This window comes from Cylas formicarius, unplaced genomic scaffold, assembly GCF_029955315.1.
Source record: "Cylas formicarius isolate icCylForm1 unplaced genomic scaffold, icCylForm1.1 PGA_scaffold_2__14_contigs__length_35257938, whole genome shotgun sequence".
Lineage (NCBI taxonomy): Eukaryota > Metazoa > Arthropoda > Insecta > Coleoptera > Brentidae > Cylas > Cylas formicarius.
In genome coordinates, this window is record NW_026844319.1 from 31,433,021 (window position 1) to 31,453,013 (window position 19,993).

The 19,993-nt window shown below is 32.6% G+C and overlaps 3 protein-coding genes across 4 annotated transcripts in view; 2 read left to right on the forward strand and 1 right to left on the reverse strand.

Annotated features, from left to right (window-relative positions):
• Positions 1–3,531, forward strand: part of LOC132697679 (uncharacterized) — a 54,134-nt gene extending 50,603 nt beyond the window's left edge. The window contains exons 4-5 of the mRNA XM_060663223.1: positions 1,970–2,085; positions 3,384–3,531. Of these exons, the coding sequence (XP_060519206.1) occupies positions 1,970–2,085; positions 3,384–3,521 (254 nt within the window). The 3' untranslated portion in view covers positions 3,522–3,531. The remainder of the gene's footprint in view (positions 1–1,969; positions 2,086–3,383) is intronic.
• A 226-nt stretch (positions 3,532–3,757) lies between these two features.
• On the reverse strand, positions 3,758–4,380 carry LOC132697678 (zinc finger matrin-type protein 5). The gene is made up of 3 exons (XM_060663221.1): positions 4,246–4,380; positions 4,051–4,188; positions 3,758–3,988 (listed from the first exon to the last, which is right to left on the reverse strand). The coding sequence occupies exons 1-3, from the start codon at positions 4,370–4,372 to the stop codon at positions 3,759–3,761; spliced, it is 495 nt and encodes a 164-aa protein (XP_060519204.1). The 5' UTR covers positions 4,373–4,380; the 3' UTR covers position 3,758.
• A 216-nt stretch (positions 4,381–4,596) lies between these two features.
• The window catches only part of LOC132697676 (pleckstrin homology-like domain family B member 1), a 53,834-nt gene continuing 38,437 nt past the window's right edge, over positions 4,597–19,993 (forward strand). For both annotated transcript variants that reach the window (XM_060663218.1, XM_060663219.1), the window contains exons 1-3: positions 4,597–4,738; positions 13,332–13,492; positions 17,462–17,635. In XM_060663218.1, the coding sequence (XP_060519201.1) occupies positions 13,333–13,492; positions 17,462–17,635 (334 nt within the window). In that variant the 5' untranslated portion in view covers positions 4,597–4,738; position 13,332. The remainder of the gene's footprint in view (positions 4,739–13,331; positions 13,493–17,461; positions 17,636–19,993) is intronic.

Here is a 19,993-nt window from a genome sequence, read left to right on the forward strand (position 1 = left end):
AAATGTATATATCTCAAAAAATACTAAATTTAGATATAGGGAATGCTTAATAAAGTTGAAGGAGTATTTAATTGAATGAAGGTCCTAAAATCAATCCTACATTGGGTGTAAAAGGCACTCTTTAAAAATATATACATTTACTTTCAAACATTCTGTGAATCACCCTGTATATTCGAAAATAATTTTAAACTGTTTCTATTAGTCTTATCTATAATTTTTGTATATAACGTGCTTTTTTAAAGCAAACAACAAATGAGATATATTATTTTGACGCACTATTTGGACACCCTGTATAAAAAAACAGTGAATATTTTTAACTTATTGCGATATTTTCCTCAAAATCTGACAAATTTTCGGAGTTTTGTTAGTCCAAATGTGTATATCTCAAAAAATACTAAATTTAGATATAGGGAATGCTTAATAAAGTTCAAGGAGTATTTAATTGAATGAAGGTCCTAAAATCAATCCTACATTGGGTGTAAAAGGCACTAATGTACCAATATATAGCGGGATCTCTTTAAAAATATATACATTTGCTTTCAAACATTCTGTGAATCACCCTGTATAATCGAAAATAATTTTTAATCGTTTCTATTAGTCTTATCTATAATTTTTGTATATAACGTGCGTTTCTAAAGCAAACAACAAATGAGATATATTATTATGACGCACTATTTGGACACCCTGTATAAAAAACCAGTGAATATTTTTGACTTATTGCGATATTTTCCTCAAAATCTGACAAATTTTCGGAGTTTTGTTAGTCCAAATGTGTATATCTCAAAAAATACTATATTTGTATATAGGGAATGCTTAATAAAGTTGAAGGAGTATTCAATGGAATAATAATAAATAAAATAAAAAAGTCCCAAAATCAATCCTATATTGTGTTTAAAAGGCACTAATGCACTTTCAAACATTCTGTGAATCACTCTGTATATTCGAAAATAATTTTAAACTGTTTCTATTAGTCTTATCTATAATTTTTGTATATAACGTGCTTTTTTAAAGCAAACAACAAATGAGATATATTATTTTGACGCACTATTTGGACACCCTGTATAAAAAAACAGTGAATATTTTTAAGTTATTGCGATATTTTCCTCAAAATCTGACAAATTTTCGGAGTTTTGTTAGTCCAAATGTGTGTATCTCAAAAAATACTAAATTTGTATATAGGGAATGCTTAATAAAGTTGAAGGAGTATTCAATGGAATAATAATAAATAAAATAAAAAAGTCCCAAAATCAATCCTATATTGTGTTTAAAAGGCACTAATGCACTTTCAAACATTCTGTGAATCACCCTGTATATTCGAAAATAATTTTAAACTGTTTCTATTAGTCTTATCTATAATTTTTGTATATAACGTGCGTTTCTAAAGCAAACAACAAATGAGATATATTATTTTGACGCACTATTTGGACACCCTGTATAAAAAACCAGTGAATATTAATCTACGCAAAAAATAGATTTAAAAAACCCGTAATTAGATTTTTTTAATGACATTTTTAATGGAAATGAAGAAAATATCTTCCAAAATAAAGAATAAATTGTGAAAATTTGTGCATTTTATGTTTCTTATAATTAAAAACAAAGTAAAATATAAATTCTAGTATTTGAAAAATGTAGAGACTCAAAGGCAATTTCAATTTACATGCAACATTAAACATGGAAACATTTTCGCAGCTAGTTTTGACTTTTTTAGTAGTTTTATCATTTTTATGTACTCCACAAAATCATTTGGTTATAAATTAGCTAAACCGATTTTTTCTCCAAACCATATCAACCTTGTATAATAACAATCTAGAATCGCTTTGATCTCGTCCAGGCTTCTAAAACAGACCCCACATCAAAAGACTAGCTGCTGTCAATTCAAAAATTTACCCTTGTCAAAAGCAACTTTTAAAACCTTAAATATTTTAATATTATAAATCTTTAACGCCAAACGCTGTGACGTGTGTTTCAGAACTTTGTAATGCCGCGACAAAGATCCAGGCATCCTTCAGGGGCCACATGTCGAGGAAACAGATCGATAAGAAGGGAGACGTGAGCTGTTCTAGCAAAGAAGACAAGTTAAACCAGGTAAATGTCGGGAGACGATTTAAAGTTTTTAATCTCCACCGTTGTGACGTCGGATAATTATCATACCCCGAGATTTTACATCCGTCCGTTTTCTTGACAAGCTAATTATGATCACGTCTCAGAAACGTTTAGTTTTAAATGATGTTCATAAGGATTAGGGTTAAAAATACATTCTATAAATTTTCCATTAAACACTGTTTTATTAAAGGTTTCTTTAAGTTCTTCAGTAGCTTTCTTAAAATTGCTTTACAATGTCCATTAAAGAAATTTCATCTTTTCTTTTTCAATCCGGTTAACAAAACTTTTGGTTGCCATTCTGTCAATTTTTATTAATTATGTTATTTTACACTTACCAAAAAGCTATGAGTAGATTTTGTTGTTGTGCACACTACTTACATTTCGAAAAACTTATTTATTTATTGAAATTTCTGCCTTAATATATTTTTGGCAACTTGATGTAAATACAGTAAAAACATGATTTTGTAAACACCCTGTACATCGCAAAAATTACTACTTACACTGCAGCAAATTACAAAATCCCATAGGTAAACAAAAAAAAAACAAATAAAAAATTCAAGGAAATTATCAAACCAATCAACAAAGAGAAGTAAGTTAAACACCTATATCACCAATTTTGGGCAAATTTCTCTTCTCTGATACCACTCCGTATATTTTTTAAAATTTCGAATAACGTTGCTTTTTCTTTTTTTTTTTTCAAAGGAAACCTAATTTTTATTAAAAATAGCGTTATATTTTACTGATTCTTAATTTTGTCTAATAATGATTTTGCAAACACCCTGTACATCGCAGATGTTATTACTCTGCAAAAAACTAGTGTCCAGTGTCTAAAGATAGGTGTAGGGAAATATATTCCAAAAAAGTTACTTACCAAAAGGTTCGTGATACAGGTAGCATCACTTAAAAAAAAAGTTGTGGCTACTTTTCGATACAAGAAAAATAATTTTGAAAAAAGCACTCACAAGGTGTTTAAAGGTTAAATTAAAAAGGGTTAAAAAGGTAAAATTAAATTTAAAAATTATACCAAAAATAATTTTACTGTGGAGTGCATTTTTACAAAATTTTATATAACAAAGTTATTGATTTTTGAAAGGAGAAAACAAGTATTAAAAGTATATACGGGGTGTGACCTAAAATAAAAAGTTTCTGTCTACCTCTTGTGGTTTAACTGGGTTTAAGGGTACGCTTCCAATTCCAATTTCTTTTTTTTTTGTAATAAATCAGAGGTCCATTAACCTAACTGACTAACAGAGAAGTGAAAAAATCTTTTTACTGCTCAGGATGATGCAGAGAATGTCGACAACATAGATCTGACCGATCCCGAACTCAATAAGGCGGCTGCGAAAATCCAGGCTTCATTCCGGGGTCACATGACACGCAAGGAGCTGCCAGATGAAGTCAAAACCGCTTCAAAATAGACAGATAGAGAGAGGAGTGATTTCAGTTCAATTATATATACCAAAAAAATAATTTTTGCAATTAACCCGTGTTCTAAACACAAATGAACTTGTGATCCTTTCATATACCTGCATCTTTACCATAAAAAAAGTAATCGTTATTAACGATATTTATTTAGAGTTTAAGTTTCGTTTGTATTGAATCCTTAAGTGATAATAAACAACAATGGATACAAAAAATGCATTTTTAATTTTAAATCACATGCCCCATTCTTCGAAATTCTCATCGTGAAAATGTTCTGCTTTGAACTTGACCAATGAGGGTGGCAGATCCTGCCTGAACTCCAATGCGTCAGGGTAGCTCCAAGGCGTGTGAACAACATCATCTTTTTCACTTATTTTGTCATATTTCTCTACCCAGGAATCCAATGATGGTATATCAGGCAATGCTTCCTCTTTTTTTCTCTTCATTAATTCCATGTATTCAACTAAAACACAATACTGATACTAAAACAGTATTAATAATAATTTGTTATGAGCTGTTACTTACCCTGTTGCCTCAGCTCACACAATTGCTCCGGAGAATAGTGAGTATATTTGCAGTTGCCCTCGAATTGGCACGTGCCGTATTGTGCAAACTTCCGACACGGTGTCTTAAGAAGCTCTTCTCTTAATATTGTGGCGGGATCTGCAATAAGTTACTCACTGCAGCACTTTGGCACGAGAAACACAATTTCCTAATCACCTCTATTCTCTTCGTAATACAAGTTTCTCATTTTAATATGATGAGCGCTCTGCAGGTGCTTTTTTCTAGCTTCTAAAACGTCGATGAAAGTTTTGTCGCAATAATCGCAATAATAACGTCGGCCCATTTTTTGCAAAATACCAAATAATTGTCTATTCAAAGATCGTGGTTAGAATCTTAAATCTGGAAAATTGCTTTCTGCGCCATCTGACAACAGCTACGGCAACTATTTAATGTTCTGGAGTTGCAGAGACCTGCCACGATGGGTTCATAAAAATTTACGACAAAAGTGCGAGGAGATTCGCTTTTCTGGTGTTTACGTTGCGTTTCGTTTTGTAGCAGAGGCAGTTCGGGTTTGTTGCTGTGTGGTGTGTACGACGGACGCCGACGGAAATTGTGAAGTCGTGTGCGTGCGTGAGTTAATTAAAACATGACTTTGAAACGTATTTATGCTGCCTCGAATTTGCAATTAGATGCTCAAAACATAAATTAGGTTAGTTTTTTAAATTTAACATTTTCTTAGTTACGAGTTAAAGTGTGCGGCAAACACTCGACACTCTGAAACTTGTGCATTACAACTTAGACGTCGTCGGTTGTTTGTTGTTTAATTAAGTCCTATTATTAGCACTTGGACCGCCATTCCATTGCTTCGACAGCGATTAACAATAATTAATAATTATGTAAATGGCGCAAAACACGTCACGTGCGAAGTCTTCCATAATTTTTTTTTTGAAAATGCTGTCATGATATTGTGTAGCTATGATGTCTGCTTTGCCTTTCAAAACCTGTTTAATAAACTACAACAGTATGATACAAATGTTTCCTTTTAAGTTTAGATTTTTCATTTTTCTATATATAATCTATTATTACGAATAAGGTTATTTTTATTTAGTGATAGAGGACGGTTTTAAAAATTTGTGAGCTGTTATTCTCGCGAGATTTAACCGAATTAGATATCTATAAAGTGAGTAAAACACCCGGTAATGAGTCGGAATACGAAACTCTCAGTCCGGGAGCCAGAGGGCAGATTCCGTTTAAATTGTGCACCGGGCCGTGCGGAGCCGCGTTGCCACACTACCGAGCTTTTTCGAGTGATTGTAAACACGTACCATAGAGATTTGTTTTTGTCTTGATCTTCATATACAGATGAATTGTGGTAGCATAACCTAATAAAGCTTTTCAGCCACTTAAACCCTTTCAAAGTGATGAGTTGTCAGAAGGTTGATAATCCCACCTGGAAGAAGCTCACGGAAATGATCAAAACAATCAATAAAACCAAAGTAATATTATGAAAAAACGCACCAAAATTAAGCCCAGTTTTTAATCGAATATCAACATTTACCTACCAACCGTAAAAATGATATAGTATAAATCATAAATATAGAATTGAAATTATATTCCATTAAAACAATCTATCTGCAAGCCACAGCTAGACAGTTTAAATGCAACAACTGCCACACAACAGCAACAGTTGCCACAAAAAAAAACACCAACCACAACATACATAAACCCAAGCTAGTCCGACGAATGTTCATTTGCATTAAATGCAAACAACCGCAAAAATTGAACGCCTGGTGCGGCATTTTTTATTGAGAGAAATCTAAATGGCGAGTCTTCTCAGAGAAGCTATTGATTTAAGCGAATCATATCCTGCTCTAAAGACGGAATGGCCACCTAGGTCACCCGATTTAACCCCCTACACTTTTGTATTCTACATTTGAGGCTCGACCATGTTAGAAAATAATTGAGTATTGGTTCACTGACTTGTTACCAATTAAAATGTGCAAATTAGATTGAATATTAAATTTTGCAATAATGTATAGTGTGCCTCTTTTAATTGGCAAAAAGACGTCCCCTTTTATATGATTATCTGTAAATATGATACGAAATGCTCTGTATAACAGAGCGAGCGTGCTTTCCCTCAAACGAGCGAGTTTTGGCAACGTTGCCGCAGAGAAATAACGTCCTCAGCGGCACGCAGAAAATGCATATCCTCCCGCGGGCATTCAAATGATGGTTACCGGGCGCCGTTGCCGGATGGTGCGCGCGTCTACTGTTTGTTATCTCTTTGTCCGTTTGTCTCTGTTATTAAATTCGCAAAAAATATTGCAAAAAAAACATTTTTTTGGCAATCGGAATTCGTTACGTCACTGTACTTGTCAATTTCTGCCTCACTACTCTATAAATAGAAGAAAATGGGGTAGTTTATATAAAAAAAAAAACGAAGAGCACATTTTGAGTCCTGTCATTTTACCAACGACTTTGGGAAAAGTGTCAATACTTAAAATGAAGCTGCATACAAAGAGACAAACTTATTTACTAAAAAAAACTCTTTGATTTTTAAACAATCTACGCTACTTTCGATATGGCACGTTTTTGAGGACATCCACACGCCCTCTCCATTAAATTGATATAATAGGGTTAACGGCCTCCATTGCCCCTTGTTAAAGTTATTATTGGTCCATTTGTTATATTTCAAAGTTGCAGTAATTGTGGCGTGGGATGGCGCCGCAGGCTTTCTTTCTATTTCGGACGTACCTAGAATTATCATTGCGCGGCGTCGACAGTTTGCAGTTGCCTTCGGTTTGTTGTCACGTGACTTTCTCGGTTTTAAATTGACCCCAGAAGTTCGTCATTTTCTAGGAGCTTTCTTTAACTTGCTGCGAAGGCGTCAGACCATAGTGTCCACTAAAATACGATTTACATTACGGTGACTAGGGCAGGGTTCGAAGTTTCGAGGTCGTATAAGCTTAGGGCTGGGATGTAAATTCACTGCAATGAAATTGTCTCGGACATTGTGTTGGCTGGTTTCATAAAAAAAAACTGATACGACCCTTATAGAACCATGTCGTCGTCTTGCTAACTTCCTTATCAGTTGTAGTTCAATATTTTGATGTAAGCAGAACAACGGGTATTTCCATTAGTTAAAGGTGAAGACAAGAATAAATGTTTCAAAATGATTAGGCGCAAGAACAGGATGGAGTCATATTTTCTGATGAAAAGATCTTCCAGTCTTTCAAAGGGTGTAAAATCAAAGTGTACGGACCAAACAACCAGCCTGTCAACCCCTGATTTATCGACAACGATAGAGCTGCAGGCTATATCAGTGTAAATGTATGGGGATGAATTTGAACCAAAGAAAGGGATGTGGTATAGAGGATCGAGAGAAGAATGTTATGGTGCCCAGTGTGGAACAATTTGAAGTAACTGTCCTGACATAAACCTAATCGAAAATATATGGGAGATAATGGTGAAGTGGCACAAATGTCTCAAAATAACGAGGAGCCATGGCAAGGTATTCAGAAAGAATGGGAAGAATTGTCGCTTGAAGGAAATTTCATAACTCCTTTCATGACCATGACTTCAAGCTGTAATTGGTGCGGATGGAGATGGAGATTCTTGTTAAATCGAACTTGTTAACATTTCCCCAATCATCATTTTGCCTTCTTCAGAGCATAAGTGAAACTGGCTCGCATTTTACTCTGTACCTGCTTATATATTGTTTGACGGGGGCGGAGCTAAATGAGGGGCATAAACATCAATAGCAATAGAAGCACGCGCTCTTACGGCTTTGGCTAAAACAGTTGCCGAAACAGCTGAACTGAACCATTCGATATGCACAAGGAAAAAAATACTCAACTTTTAAAAATATGGGCATTAATTTTTATTACTCAAAACGCATAAACTATGTGCTGACACCCGCATATTGGATGTCAAAATAAATTTTGTTTTGTCCAAATGCGATTAAGTGGAATTTACAAGCGGTGTCGATTTGTTGTATCACTATCTTATATCACTGTGGTGACAAAGGACGACACGGTTCGTCATTTTGAGGCAACAATCTTCTTCAACTTTCTTGCAATACTTCGCACCATAGCTATCAATAAGTGAATGACTCAGTTATTCATTAAAAAGGGCTAGGATAATTCATAAGACAATAATATATTATACAAGTTTATTTGAATACTTTTTTTACTAAACAAAAGTCACAGTTCAGGGCGTGGGAAATATCTAATATCCGATTACTCTCAAACCCGTGCCGCAAAATCCCGGAAATGTCCGCAGTGGCTCGGATCCGTGGGAAACGAAACTGACGTGGTAAAGTGACGCTTCCCGCACGCTAGACCGGTGGGTAATTAGGTATTTTACAGACGGGAGTAGAAAAATGTTTTTTTTTGTTTCACTACATCACTGCAATATTATATAAAATATTTTTCTCATACAACCGCGCAAACAACCGATAAAAAAGCAATAATTGTAAATTGGGAGAAGACTCGGGATAAAAATACAATAATCACGCCCACCGTAGCGTCGGATCTTGTGCGTATAAAAACGAACATAGGCGTTTTATACATATGTACCAGATGGCCAATTAACTCCGTATCATGTGCTAACAGCATTTATCTCGTTCCATTTTATTAGAGGAGTTGACGGCGTGAACGGGCAAATGAGGCAATCGGCGTTATGAGTATTATCTTAAACGCTACTTAAACAAATCAGCTATTGGTACTTTTCGGCGACTTCTAGTTAAGATGCAAAACTTACATTATTCAGCTTTCTTAAAAAGAAAGGAAATTTGTGTTTTTATCAATTATCATTAGTAATCGCTTATATTGCCCCTACTAAAGCACTTGGAGTCTATAGTAGCATACCTGAGCAATGTTGTTAATGCAGCAACCATAAAACGTTTAGGTGTCGGACACTAAAATAATATTTTTGAGTGCATGCAATTCAAAATTTCACAAAGTAAAGGTACTATTAACCAAATTTTTACCCTATTTACATGGTTATCAGGTTGTGATACTTATGAAAATATAATTTACTTAAATTGGCTACGAAATAAAATTCCAGAAAACTAATAACAATTAGCGAAATAAAAAAAGAATATAGGATTTACTCTTAAAAGATCTTAGTTTGCTTGTCGATAGACCAAAACTTGCGATTTGGCAACAAACGCTGGTAATAAGGCTGAGGTTTTTTTTATATTCTGATATTTTTGCAATGTTGATGAAGACCTAATAATTATATTGCTAACGATTATGCAAATTTATTGTGATATAGGTAGCCATTTTTCACAATATTTGTAGAATTTTTTGTTACTCTTACTGACAGGTCTTCACAGTCCACTACAAGACTAAATGATGATGATGTAAAATTATTAGAGAATTCATAAAAGTGTCTGAATTTTATGAATTCTCTAATAATTTTACGAATTTGACTGATTTTGAAAAACAGTTAATAAAATTAAAATAATAAATGAATAATAATTAGATTCCTAACCATTTTTCACAATCTTTGTAGAATTTTTGTTTACTTTTTTACTATTACTTCACTTACTTCACAGACCCCTACAGGATATACTAAGAGACAAATCTATGGGATCCAAAACTATAAGATTTCCAAATAATTTTACTAATTAAATTAAATTAAAAATATATGCTATTTTAAAACCTCTTTATTTATTTATTTTTTATTATTAAATAGTTATTTTAAATAGTCATTATGAAAAAAAATTAATAATTTATTATTAAATAACTAATCAACTAATAACTAAATCCATACATTTTCAAAACGGACATAAAAAATATTTTTATTTTTTCAAAATCCTCTTAATATTTATTGTTTATTATTAATATTTATTATCCGGCTGGCCCGGATAATCGAGATTCTACTGTACTTTAGAAGTTAAATAAATAAATAATAAAAACAAATAAATAAAAGATAACATCACACAAAAGTTATCTCATCACGTAAAGGGCGTCTCACTAGGATTTCGATTGATATAGCAACTGTAATTAACTTGTATTTTAAAATTTGAGATTATACTGTAAATAACTTAAGTGTAACAGCGAGACGTAATTTGCTTAAATTATTAATACAGGATTTTGATAATTTAGAAATAAAAATGAGAAAGTGAAAAAAAAAAATAACGTTTTGAATTTAACGTTTTTTTTTAATTATTGGTCTTCAATTTTTGGACAAGAGCGTTAGGATTTGCGTGGTTTCACTAGATTCGGTGGAACACGACCTTCAGCATTTTACCATACGGAAAAATTGCCCGACCTATTTCGCTCTAATGCATCATTCCCTACGTGTTTTATCATTCGGCCTCGCCGCAATGCAAATGGGAAAGATTCGACTCGGCAATAGTTATAATTCTTCGTAAATTAATTCCTAGAATTCACAATGGCGTTGACCCCGTTAACGTTGGAAATTTCGATGCATCACGCGCGACAGTGACAGTGATATCATTATTGCATAATTCGAAACTCCCGTATAACGGACGCGTAACATTCGACCGAGTGTGACAATTCGAAATTCGAAAATCGTCCTCTCGGATATGAAAAATGTCACGCCTTTCACGAAGAACGCTACGAACCACCGCAGACAGGAAATCCTTCGTTTTATGGCGATGGTTTAAATATAAAATACGGTTGCCGACGTTAAATAAGGCATAACGTTGGCTGGCTATTTTTATCAGTGTGTCCAAACACTTGGACGTTAAAATAACACAAAATTACAATACAAATATTCTTGGTACGCCTGTGCTAAGTTTCAGTCAGTAAATAAAAATTCACCAGTATCATGCCCGTTATTGTAACCAAAAAGAAAAAAACGGAACAGGATTCTTTGTGGATATTGTAAATATTTAATATACTATACAAAATAGACTAAAACAACCATTAACAAAAGGAGGCCGGCCATATGTTTTTACGTAAATTGGCTAAGAGAAAAAGCTGTAAATTATTTTCAGGTTCATAAAATGACCGCTGGGGGGCGTAACCTCTACTGTAAAATAGAAAAAACTACTTTTCTCAAAAATATTCCAAATTAACCTATATCAAAATTAGTTTCAACGTAATCTACTCTAAATAAGGAAACTGTTTTGTTTGAACTATTTTTTTCTATCTCGTGGGGAAAGCGTCAAATGTTGGTTTAGAAACAGCTTTTTTTTTATTTTCTCGAAAGTTTCAAATATAATGGTATAAATATTTTAAGCTAGAATGAAAGAACGTAAAAAAATACAAGCATCCATCCATCCATCTGATTAGCCAAAAAAAAGTTATTATATTAAACCCTTTCCCCCACCCTTAATTTGACGAAATAAAAAAAAATAGTTCAAACAAAAAAGTTTCCTTATCTAGAGTAGATTACGCTAAAACTAATTTTGATATAGCTTCATTTTGAATATTTTCGTTTTTTTTTTTAATTTTACAGTAGAGGTTGCGCCCCCTAGCGGCCATTCTCTGTTCAATTTTCATGTCATTATGTCCGTTGATGAAAGAGTTCCATGCCATACCGTTTTCGAAATTTTGCCTTTTTGACTTCGTCTTTTTAATATGATATAAATATTCAAATGCGACATCAACAGAACATAAAAAAGTGCTTTTTGAGCTGACTATTTAAATTTTACGACGGGACGCGTTTGAAGTGGGACACCGTCGCCGTTCGGACAATCAATAAGATGGCGGTAATGGTGCCTATTTTTTTTTTATTGGGATGTAAACTAAGAGTTCCTAAAATATTTATTACACGTTTTGCGAAATATTTGAATTTTACGACGATATTTACTGGGAACCGCCAAGGTTACTACGTCCAATAAAGGTTTTTTCCGTGAATTTTGTACTAAAATACCCAGTGCCAGTTGCGGTGCAAAAAAACAACAGAAATTGATTTATCAAGAGTAATTTTAAGAAAAACATTTTTAGAAGCAATGAAAAGAGAAACATTTTTTTTTTATTATAGCGACAACTGTTACATATACGTGGTCGATTATTTAACTTTTAAAACCCACTTTTTTGGGGATTTGGAACAAATTTAAGAGTGACGCAAAATGTGTAAATATTTAAGAGGACTACGACTATCACATTTAATCTTTTTGGTGTGTTTTCTTGGTTTATCTGGATTATTATATCGAGTGTGGTGTGTGAGCAAACTGTACTCATAGAAATCACCTGGCTGTCGGAGACTACGATATGCCATTTATTCGGTTAAGTGCTTTTCGAAAATGCCGAGCTAACTATACGACAATGGCAATATATAAAAAAAATAAAAACAAGATTACATCATTTCAAATTTGACATTGTCAAAAAAAATGTTCTAATGTATGTAGTGAATTAACGAATATGCTTGGTATATATAAAAAATGATGTGCAACTCGCTTAAAACGTTCTTTCAAATTAAGTAATCGCCTTAATCAAGGAAAGAAAATGGCAGTTCATATACAGGATGTTTCAAAACAAATTCCAAAACTTAAGGGGGAGATTCGTTGTTTGAAATAAAAGGTAGTTTTTTTTATATAAAATTGAGACAAAAGCCAACCATTAAGGAGATTGCGCTACAAATATGGCGGAAAAATTACTATTTTAATTTTAACTTACTTAAGCAATGACATAAAAAATATGTTTTTCCTGCATTTTTTTTTTAATTATACTTGCCGTTTCCAAATAAAAAAGTAAAATCTAAAGCAATGAATAATGAGAGGGAAAAAATAGATAAATAAAATCTGACGGCTTTTAATTATACATTTTTTTCCTTAAGGCCTCAACAATGTTTATTAATACATTATTTTTAAAATGTAATTGTTTAAATGATAACTGTGGGTTAGCACCTGACTGAATTATTTTTCTACACTTTTTTTTTCATTTTTTACATTTTCTTCTGGAAACTGTAAGTTTTATGAAAAAATTGCAACGTGTAACCCGTCTATCGAAATTTATTTTCTTCCGTGCCATTAGTTAAGTTTTTCTTTAAATTCAGGTAAAAAGAATGAAGAATAAAAAAATATATGCAGAAAAGTGTGTTTTCATTATTTCGTATATTAAATAATAAGCGGGTTCTAACCGGATGTTATTGTTTATTTCGCGACTTACATCACCACGCTATAAGCTCGAACGAAATTATCGAGGCCCAGATTAAACCTGTTACGAGTTAATCGTGCAAAAATGTGTAAAATAAAACCCTCACTCCCAAAAAACAACCAACACTAGTTATATTTAGTAATCAACAGTTGACGGTCACTATTTAGGTTAGGAGCCATCCCAAAGCAATAAATAAATAAATAACCGGAATTTTATCTTTCCAAGTATGTCGGGGATCACTCTGGCCGGTGGACCACCCGGTGGCTCCTTCGATATGGGCGACAGTTCAGGTCGGGCCCTCAAGTTGCAGACGGACGTGCCCCATTTGGTCAGTATGGGCGGCGACAGGCTCAGCACTTCGGTGACGCTGCACCATATTCCGCCAGGTAAACGTTTTAACCGATCTTTCCAGCCTTTTTTTATAATATTCTATTACTAATTACTGTGGACTATCTGGGACAGTACCATTTTCCGTTTTATCTATTCATACCTTAACTAACAACTAACTAAATGTACACCTTGCTATAGTAATAATAACAAATACAACCAAAAATTTGATATTAACCAAGGTACAGGCTGTCCAAGTGGAAATTAGTTTTGATCTTGAACAAACATTTTGAAAAAATGTTCCCCTGGCAAATCTAAATGCATTAAAAATTCTATACGCAAATAGTTTTCCGCAAATTTTCCATTAAAACAGAAATTCGTTAGTAAAAAAAAGTAAAAAAAAAAAAACAATATAAATATTTCGTGCAAAAACATTGGTAGAAGAATCGCAAAGGACTTTGTAACTTGCACACCCTGTTTCTCAGTTATTTTGAACTTTTGGCCAAATCTTAATACCCTAACTATTTAAATAGAAAAATAACATTATTTGAATTACAAAACGGTTATTGACCTGAACATATGTAAATCTTAGAATATATTTTATTATTTAATGAATCAATTATTAATTGTAGTAATTTTCTCTATTAAAATATCTTTAAAAATTATTTTTATGTGATAATTGTCAAAGTTTTGCATTTTTATTTTTGGAGGGAAGATAAAATATGCCCGTATTGGTTTTTATTTTTGGATGCGAGGAAACCAATACATATATTTTCGGCATCGAGCGGAAGCCGTTAGTGTCTCTTTTTATGTTTGTGTTTTGATGCCGAGGCGTGGATTCAAAAACCATTCCACAAGAGGTAGAAATGGTGAGCGAACAATGTTAAATATGCATTTATTCCATTGATTTTTATATTGCCAGTGTAAATCTCTTATAATTAGATCCAATTACCTATTGATTGGAATAACTGCTTCACGATATGATGATTAATCTACAGAGTTGACCTTTCTATATTTTTCTTCAATCCTCTATAAAATAAAAAAAGCGGACCACCTCAAATCAGGGTGACGTTATCATTCAAGGTTTTTTTGTATATACATATTCATTTTAAGAGTACTTAACATATCCTTTAAGTGTATGTTCTCCGTAATCTGTTTACAACGGCAGTGATACATTGAGAATATTCTATATTTCTGTTTACACGATAAGTTCCCCATCAAAATGCAACGGCGGCAAGTCAGGACTGTTGGGTGGCCAATTTATTATTTCTTTTCCAATCCATTCATTGATCCTTTGATTTAAATAGTCTTTAACAAATATTAGACACTGAGGGTCAGCGCCGTTTAGTTGAAAGACGAGGTTCATTAGTTGTTTCAATGGGAGCTCTTGCATATAGTTTTTTAATTCGTTTTGAAGAAAATTTAGGTAAGCATTACGTCGAAAAAGTCTTGTTTAAAATAGCGTATTTACAGTTTGACATTACTTACCCTCTCAAATGTTTCTTTTTGTTATAAAAAAAAAATCCTCACCAAAGGAGTCGCTATTTTTATTTTAGTTTCCTATTTAATTAACATGGGAAAAATTCTTTTTTCACTAAAATTAAATTTACGTATAATGTTCACGTTTTTTTTTTCAAAAAAACAATTTCTATTGTTAAAGTTGAGTTTTCAAACTTTTCGAAACCGTATAACAAAGTATGATGATTATCATTAAAAGAAGATTAATTCGACAGTGATTTGATGTAGTGATTCGTGATGTTATGTATCCCCGTCTGCCAGCGATATAACGCTATTACTAAAATCATGAAAGTTTATCGAGAGGAACTTTAAAAAACTTTAAAAAAAAATAAAATAAAAAAAAGAAAACTCAGAAACAAAAAATTAAGGAGCATACATTTAAAAATAGCCATGAGCATTTGTTTGATATATCTAATCATAACTCGGCACGTTCTTTAACAGAAGCTCAGTCTAAATATTTAAATAAAGAATGGAAAACGTCAAATCGACGTAGTATTTTTTTAACTTCTGCAAACTTAGAAGTTTCGACAGAGACTCTAATGAATTGTGAGGTTAGAATCTGTATGCTTGTAGAAAAATAATCGTAAAACTTTTCTTGTACTTGGTAATTTTCGTTTACTAACCAAATAAATTTTCTTTTCAGAAATTTTACTGATAATAATTGAAATTACTGAGAGCTTTAAAGAATGACAATACACAATAATTTCTTAATATATGTGTTGCAGACAGTGATAATTTGACAACTGTACCATATCATCTAATATAATTAGTGCTGCCACCTACACTACGTACTGAAAACCATTTTAAAATTTGAAATCCATAGAAATAAAACACTGACTATTAATTAGGATAAAAGTTTTGAGAAATTATATAGGTAAAAAATTATTAGAAGCTATTTCTGAAAAGTTCAAAATTTAGTAATATTTAAATGGCTGCAATTAATCTTCATTTAATGATAATCATGCTTTGTTATACAGTTCTGGAAAGCTTAAAGACTCAACTTTTACAATATTAATTGTTTTTTTGCGAAAAATCGCGAACATTATTTGTAAATTTAATTTTAATGAAATAATAATTTTTCCCATGTTAATTAAATGGGAAACTAAAATAAAAATAGCTACCCCTTAGAGCTGAGCTACAGGGCTCATCTTTGGTGAGTATTTTTTTTATATCAAAAAGAAACATTTGAGAGGGTAAGAAATTAAAAAAATTTTTCAAGCACCCTAATATATATTTTGCAAATGGCTTACTATTTTTTGAACAACTTTCGTATTTGACGTTTTTTTCCCGTTAAATAAAAAAGTTAATGTGAGGAGCATTATAAATGATCACCAGGTATAGGTTATTCGGGCAGTTGAAAATTACCAGTATTTAATATTTTTGCATGGGCTATAATTAATAAAACAGATTTAACTAAAACGAAATCCAGAGTCGGACTAAGGGCCGACTCTGGATTTATATATATATATATATATATATATATATATATATATATATATATATATATATATATATATATATATATATATATATATATATATATATATATATATATATATATATATATATATATTCTCACGTATTGATTCACGGATGGAAAAATGTGATGACACTATACTCCGGGATATCATCCGTTCGCTCGTTGAACTCCGACTGGAATCCTGCAAATCCTGCATCCGACTGGAATCCTGCAGACGTTTCGCCAAAATCTCACTTGGCATCTTCAATGCTCAGTGTTCGAAGTGTTTTCGGAGCGCGAGCATTGAAGATGCCAAGTGAGATTTTGGCGAAACGTCTGCAGGATTCCAGTCGGATGCAGGATTTGCAGGATTCCAGTCGGAGTTCAACGAGCGAACGGATGATATCCCGGAATATAGTGTCATCATATATATATATATATATATATATATATATATATATATATATATATATATATATATATATATATATATATATATATATATATATATATATATATATATATATATCTGCTTGAACGTAAAAAGAATTTTAAAATTTCACTTTCCGTTTTTTTTAGGAATTAGTTTTATCTTGATAAATTGAGTATAGTGCCTCTTGAAAATGTCGACCACTGTCGTCGACGAAACCATTTTTCAAAAAAATCCCTAAATCTCGATAATTAAACATGTAAACAAATGCAGGTGAAGTGTGTACTACTCACGTATTAAAATATTATTTTTATTTATTTATTTGCTTATTAAATTAGCTAAAATTATCAGCATAGCGGAGCATTTCAATCGATCATGTGTCTAGAATTTCAATCGATCATTGGCACGATGGCGGAGAGGTTTAAATTTGAAATTATTACGATGAAAGTTAGCTTGAAACACACGTAGAAGATTAACGTCAGAGTTAAACGCTCTTGATTGCTTATTGTTTGCAGGTACATTTATACGTAATGCGCTTAGTTAATTGATATAATAAATTTCGTTCGTAAAATATTATCTTTTTACCTATATTAAATAAGAACGGTAGAATTTTCTTTTTAGGTCGCGTGACCTTGGGTTGTGGATCGGGCGTTGACATTCCCGTTCAGGGTACAGGAGTCTTACCTCTCCACTGTCACATCGAAAATAGCGAGGGAGTCGTGACCATCTACCCCTTGTCCGAAAACCTGTCCATCGACGGGGTTAAAGTGACCGGCCCTACCAGATTATCGCAAGGTATTCATTTTTCCAATTTTACTTTAGCTATTTATCTCATAACATCAATCAAATACAACATATGAGGTCTTCATTTTAAAAGTGACTTAAGTCCATTTATCTTTAATTTAAAATACTTAAGTTTTTTTTTAAATGGAACACCATTTTTGTTAAATCTATTGTTCTTGTAGCGTAACCCTTTTTTTATGTAGTTAAGTACTTAGTATGGGTAAAGTTCTTGAATTGTCACAAAAAGTTCTTGAATTGTCACAGTTACATTTCTCTCAGTAAAGAAAGTGAAATGTGATATATGAAACTCTGAGAATTGAAACTCGAATTTTTATGCAAAATGGAGACAAAACGAGACCCGAGGAAAAAGTTTGTAATTTGTATAAAGCAAAATATCTACTGTACAGAAACAGGGTCTGTAAAAGATCATCTACGATCGGGATGTCCAAAAACTAATGAGAACACAAGATTAATAGTATATTATGCAACAAGTGCGGTAAACGGCATTTGACTCACGAGTTTTTAATAAACGAGTGAGTTAAAAAGTTTACCGAACGTGTTGCATACTATACTTTTTCTACGACCGTTAGTTTTTGGGTACATTTTCGCAAAACGACACGAATAAATTTCTCTGACATGACCGTCAGAATTGACAAACGTCAACATTCAAAGCGTGGGAAATATCTCCGAAAACATCCGATCGCTCCCAAATCCGGCCGGTAAAATCCCGGAAATGTCCGAAGTGGTTCGGATCCGGTGTGTAATTAGGTATTTTACAGACGGGAGTAGAAAAACATTTTATTAGACGTTGAGGATAATTTCAATTAATGATGATGTTCGCCAATGAACATCTTCACGTATATTAAAAAAAGAAAAGTAAAGTATTTACTAACTCACATCCGTGTTTTTATCTTCAGATTCTTTAGTGAGGAAGCTGAAAACTTAAATGGTACGGTAAATAAACAGAATTGTAAAGGTATTGAGTACAAATAGTCCCCGATGGTTTGGTTTGGTTAAAGTGCAATCAAGTTGAGAATAGTTCACACATCATACATTGGAATTTTTTTTAGATCAATTTGTTTATTATTTAAAGAAATTTCACTAATGGAAAGTGCTCAAAAACTCAAAATTTTTCATATAACAACAATTTGCACAAAGATTTCACGGATCTGATACACCACATTTCAATTTTGTAAAACTATGATGTGCAGCTTGAATCAATGTTTTCATTGTCAGATTTTGTTCAGTGATGAAATCACATTTTGTTTAAATAGTACGGTGAATAAACAAAATTGTAGGTATTGCACAACATCCACAAAGAATTTTTGAACAACAAAATTATTCGACTGATATTTACAATTTCTTTAAAATGACTTAATTGCTTTCGCAGTTGCTTTCCTAAACCCAAATCAGCCTGAAATGCCAGATAGACGATTTGGTCTCAACAGGATGATGCTCCGCCCTAGTTTGCTCTACGATAAGTATTTCCCGGACAGTGAATTGGTAGAAAGAGGTTAATAGAATGACCTGCGAGATCTCCAGATATTACCCCACTGGATTTTCCTCTAAGGATATTGAAAATCAAAACTGTATAAAGAAAAACCAATTTAGATGATTTAAAATTTAGAATTACGTAAGAAATAATGAAACTATCCTGAGTAATATTTTGAAAGGGTTTTTAAACAGATTAACATATTACCAAGAATTGAACGGTGGCCATTTTCCACACCCAATAACATGATTTCTGTGACACTCCCCGCTTCTATAAATTTTTCCTCTATTCGACTCCCTGTGGAACTTGTAATCGGTCTTCCGGGATATTTTGCGTTAAACAAATTACCAACTTCTTGGTTTTGTCTCCATATCCAGTAACAATTAAAATTTCAATTGTCTGAGGTCCATTTAGATGGGTCATATTCACTCTCTTAGTATCGGAAATGTAACTGTGATAATTTAAGAACTTTACTAGTAGCTACTAGTTACTTATCTGTTCATCCAGGAATCCAGAAAATTTGTAAATTACTGCAAACACGGGGTCCGGCAAAGAATAAAATGAATAAAATCCCTCTAATCCATTAGTCTGGCTGAAAATAAGTACGTCTCCTTTTTCTGTGTAGAGAGGTTAGTTTTACATTTTCTTTACTAAAATTCTTTAAGGATGCATTCATAGAGAAAGAGTCTCCTCCTCCACGTGTATTAACATGTTAGTAGAGTGGAATGAACTTCCAAATAATAAGTGAATATCCAAATAATATGTGAATATAAGACATCCGGAAACGGGTGTCCGGAAAAGGGTGTAGAGGGGTTTTTGATTTTTCGCTATTTCTTTTTTTAGGATTTTTATTTACACGAATTCCCGGAGAAAAAACT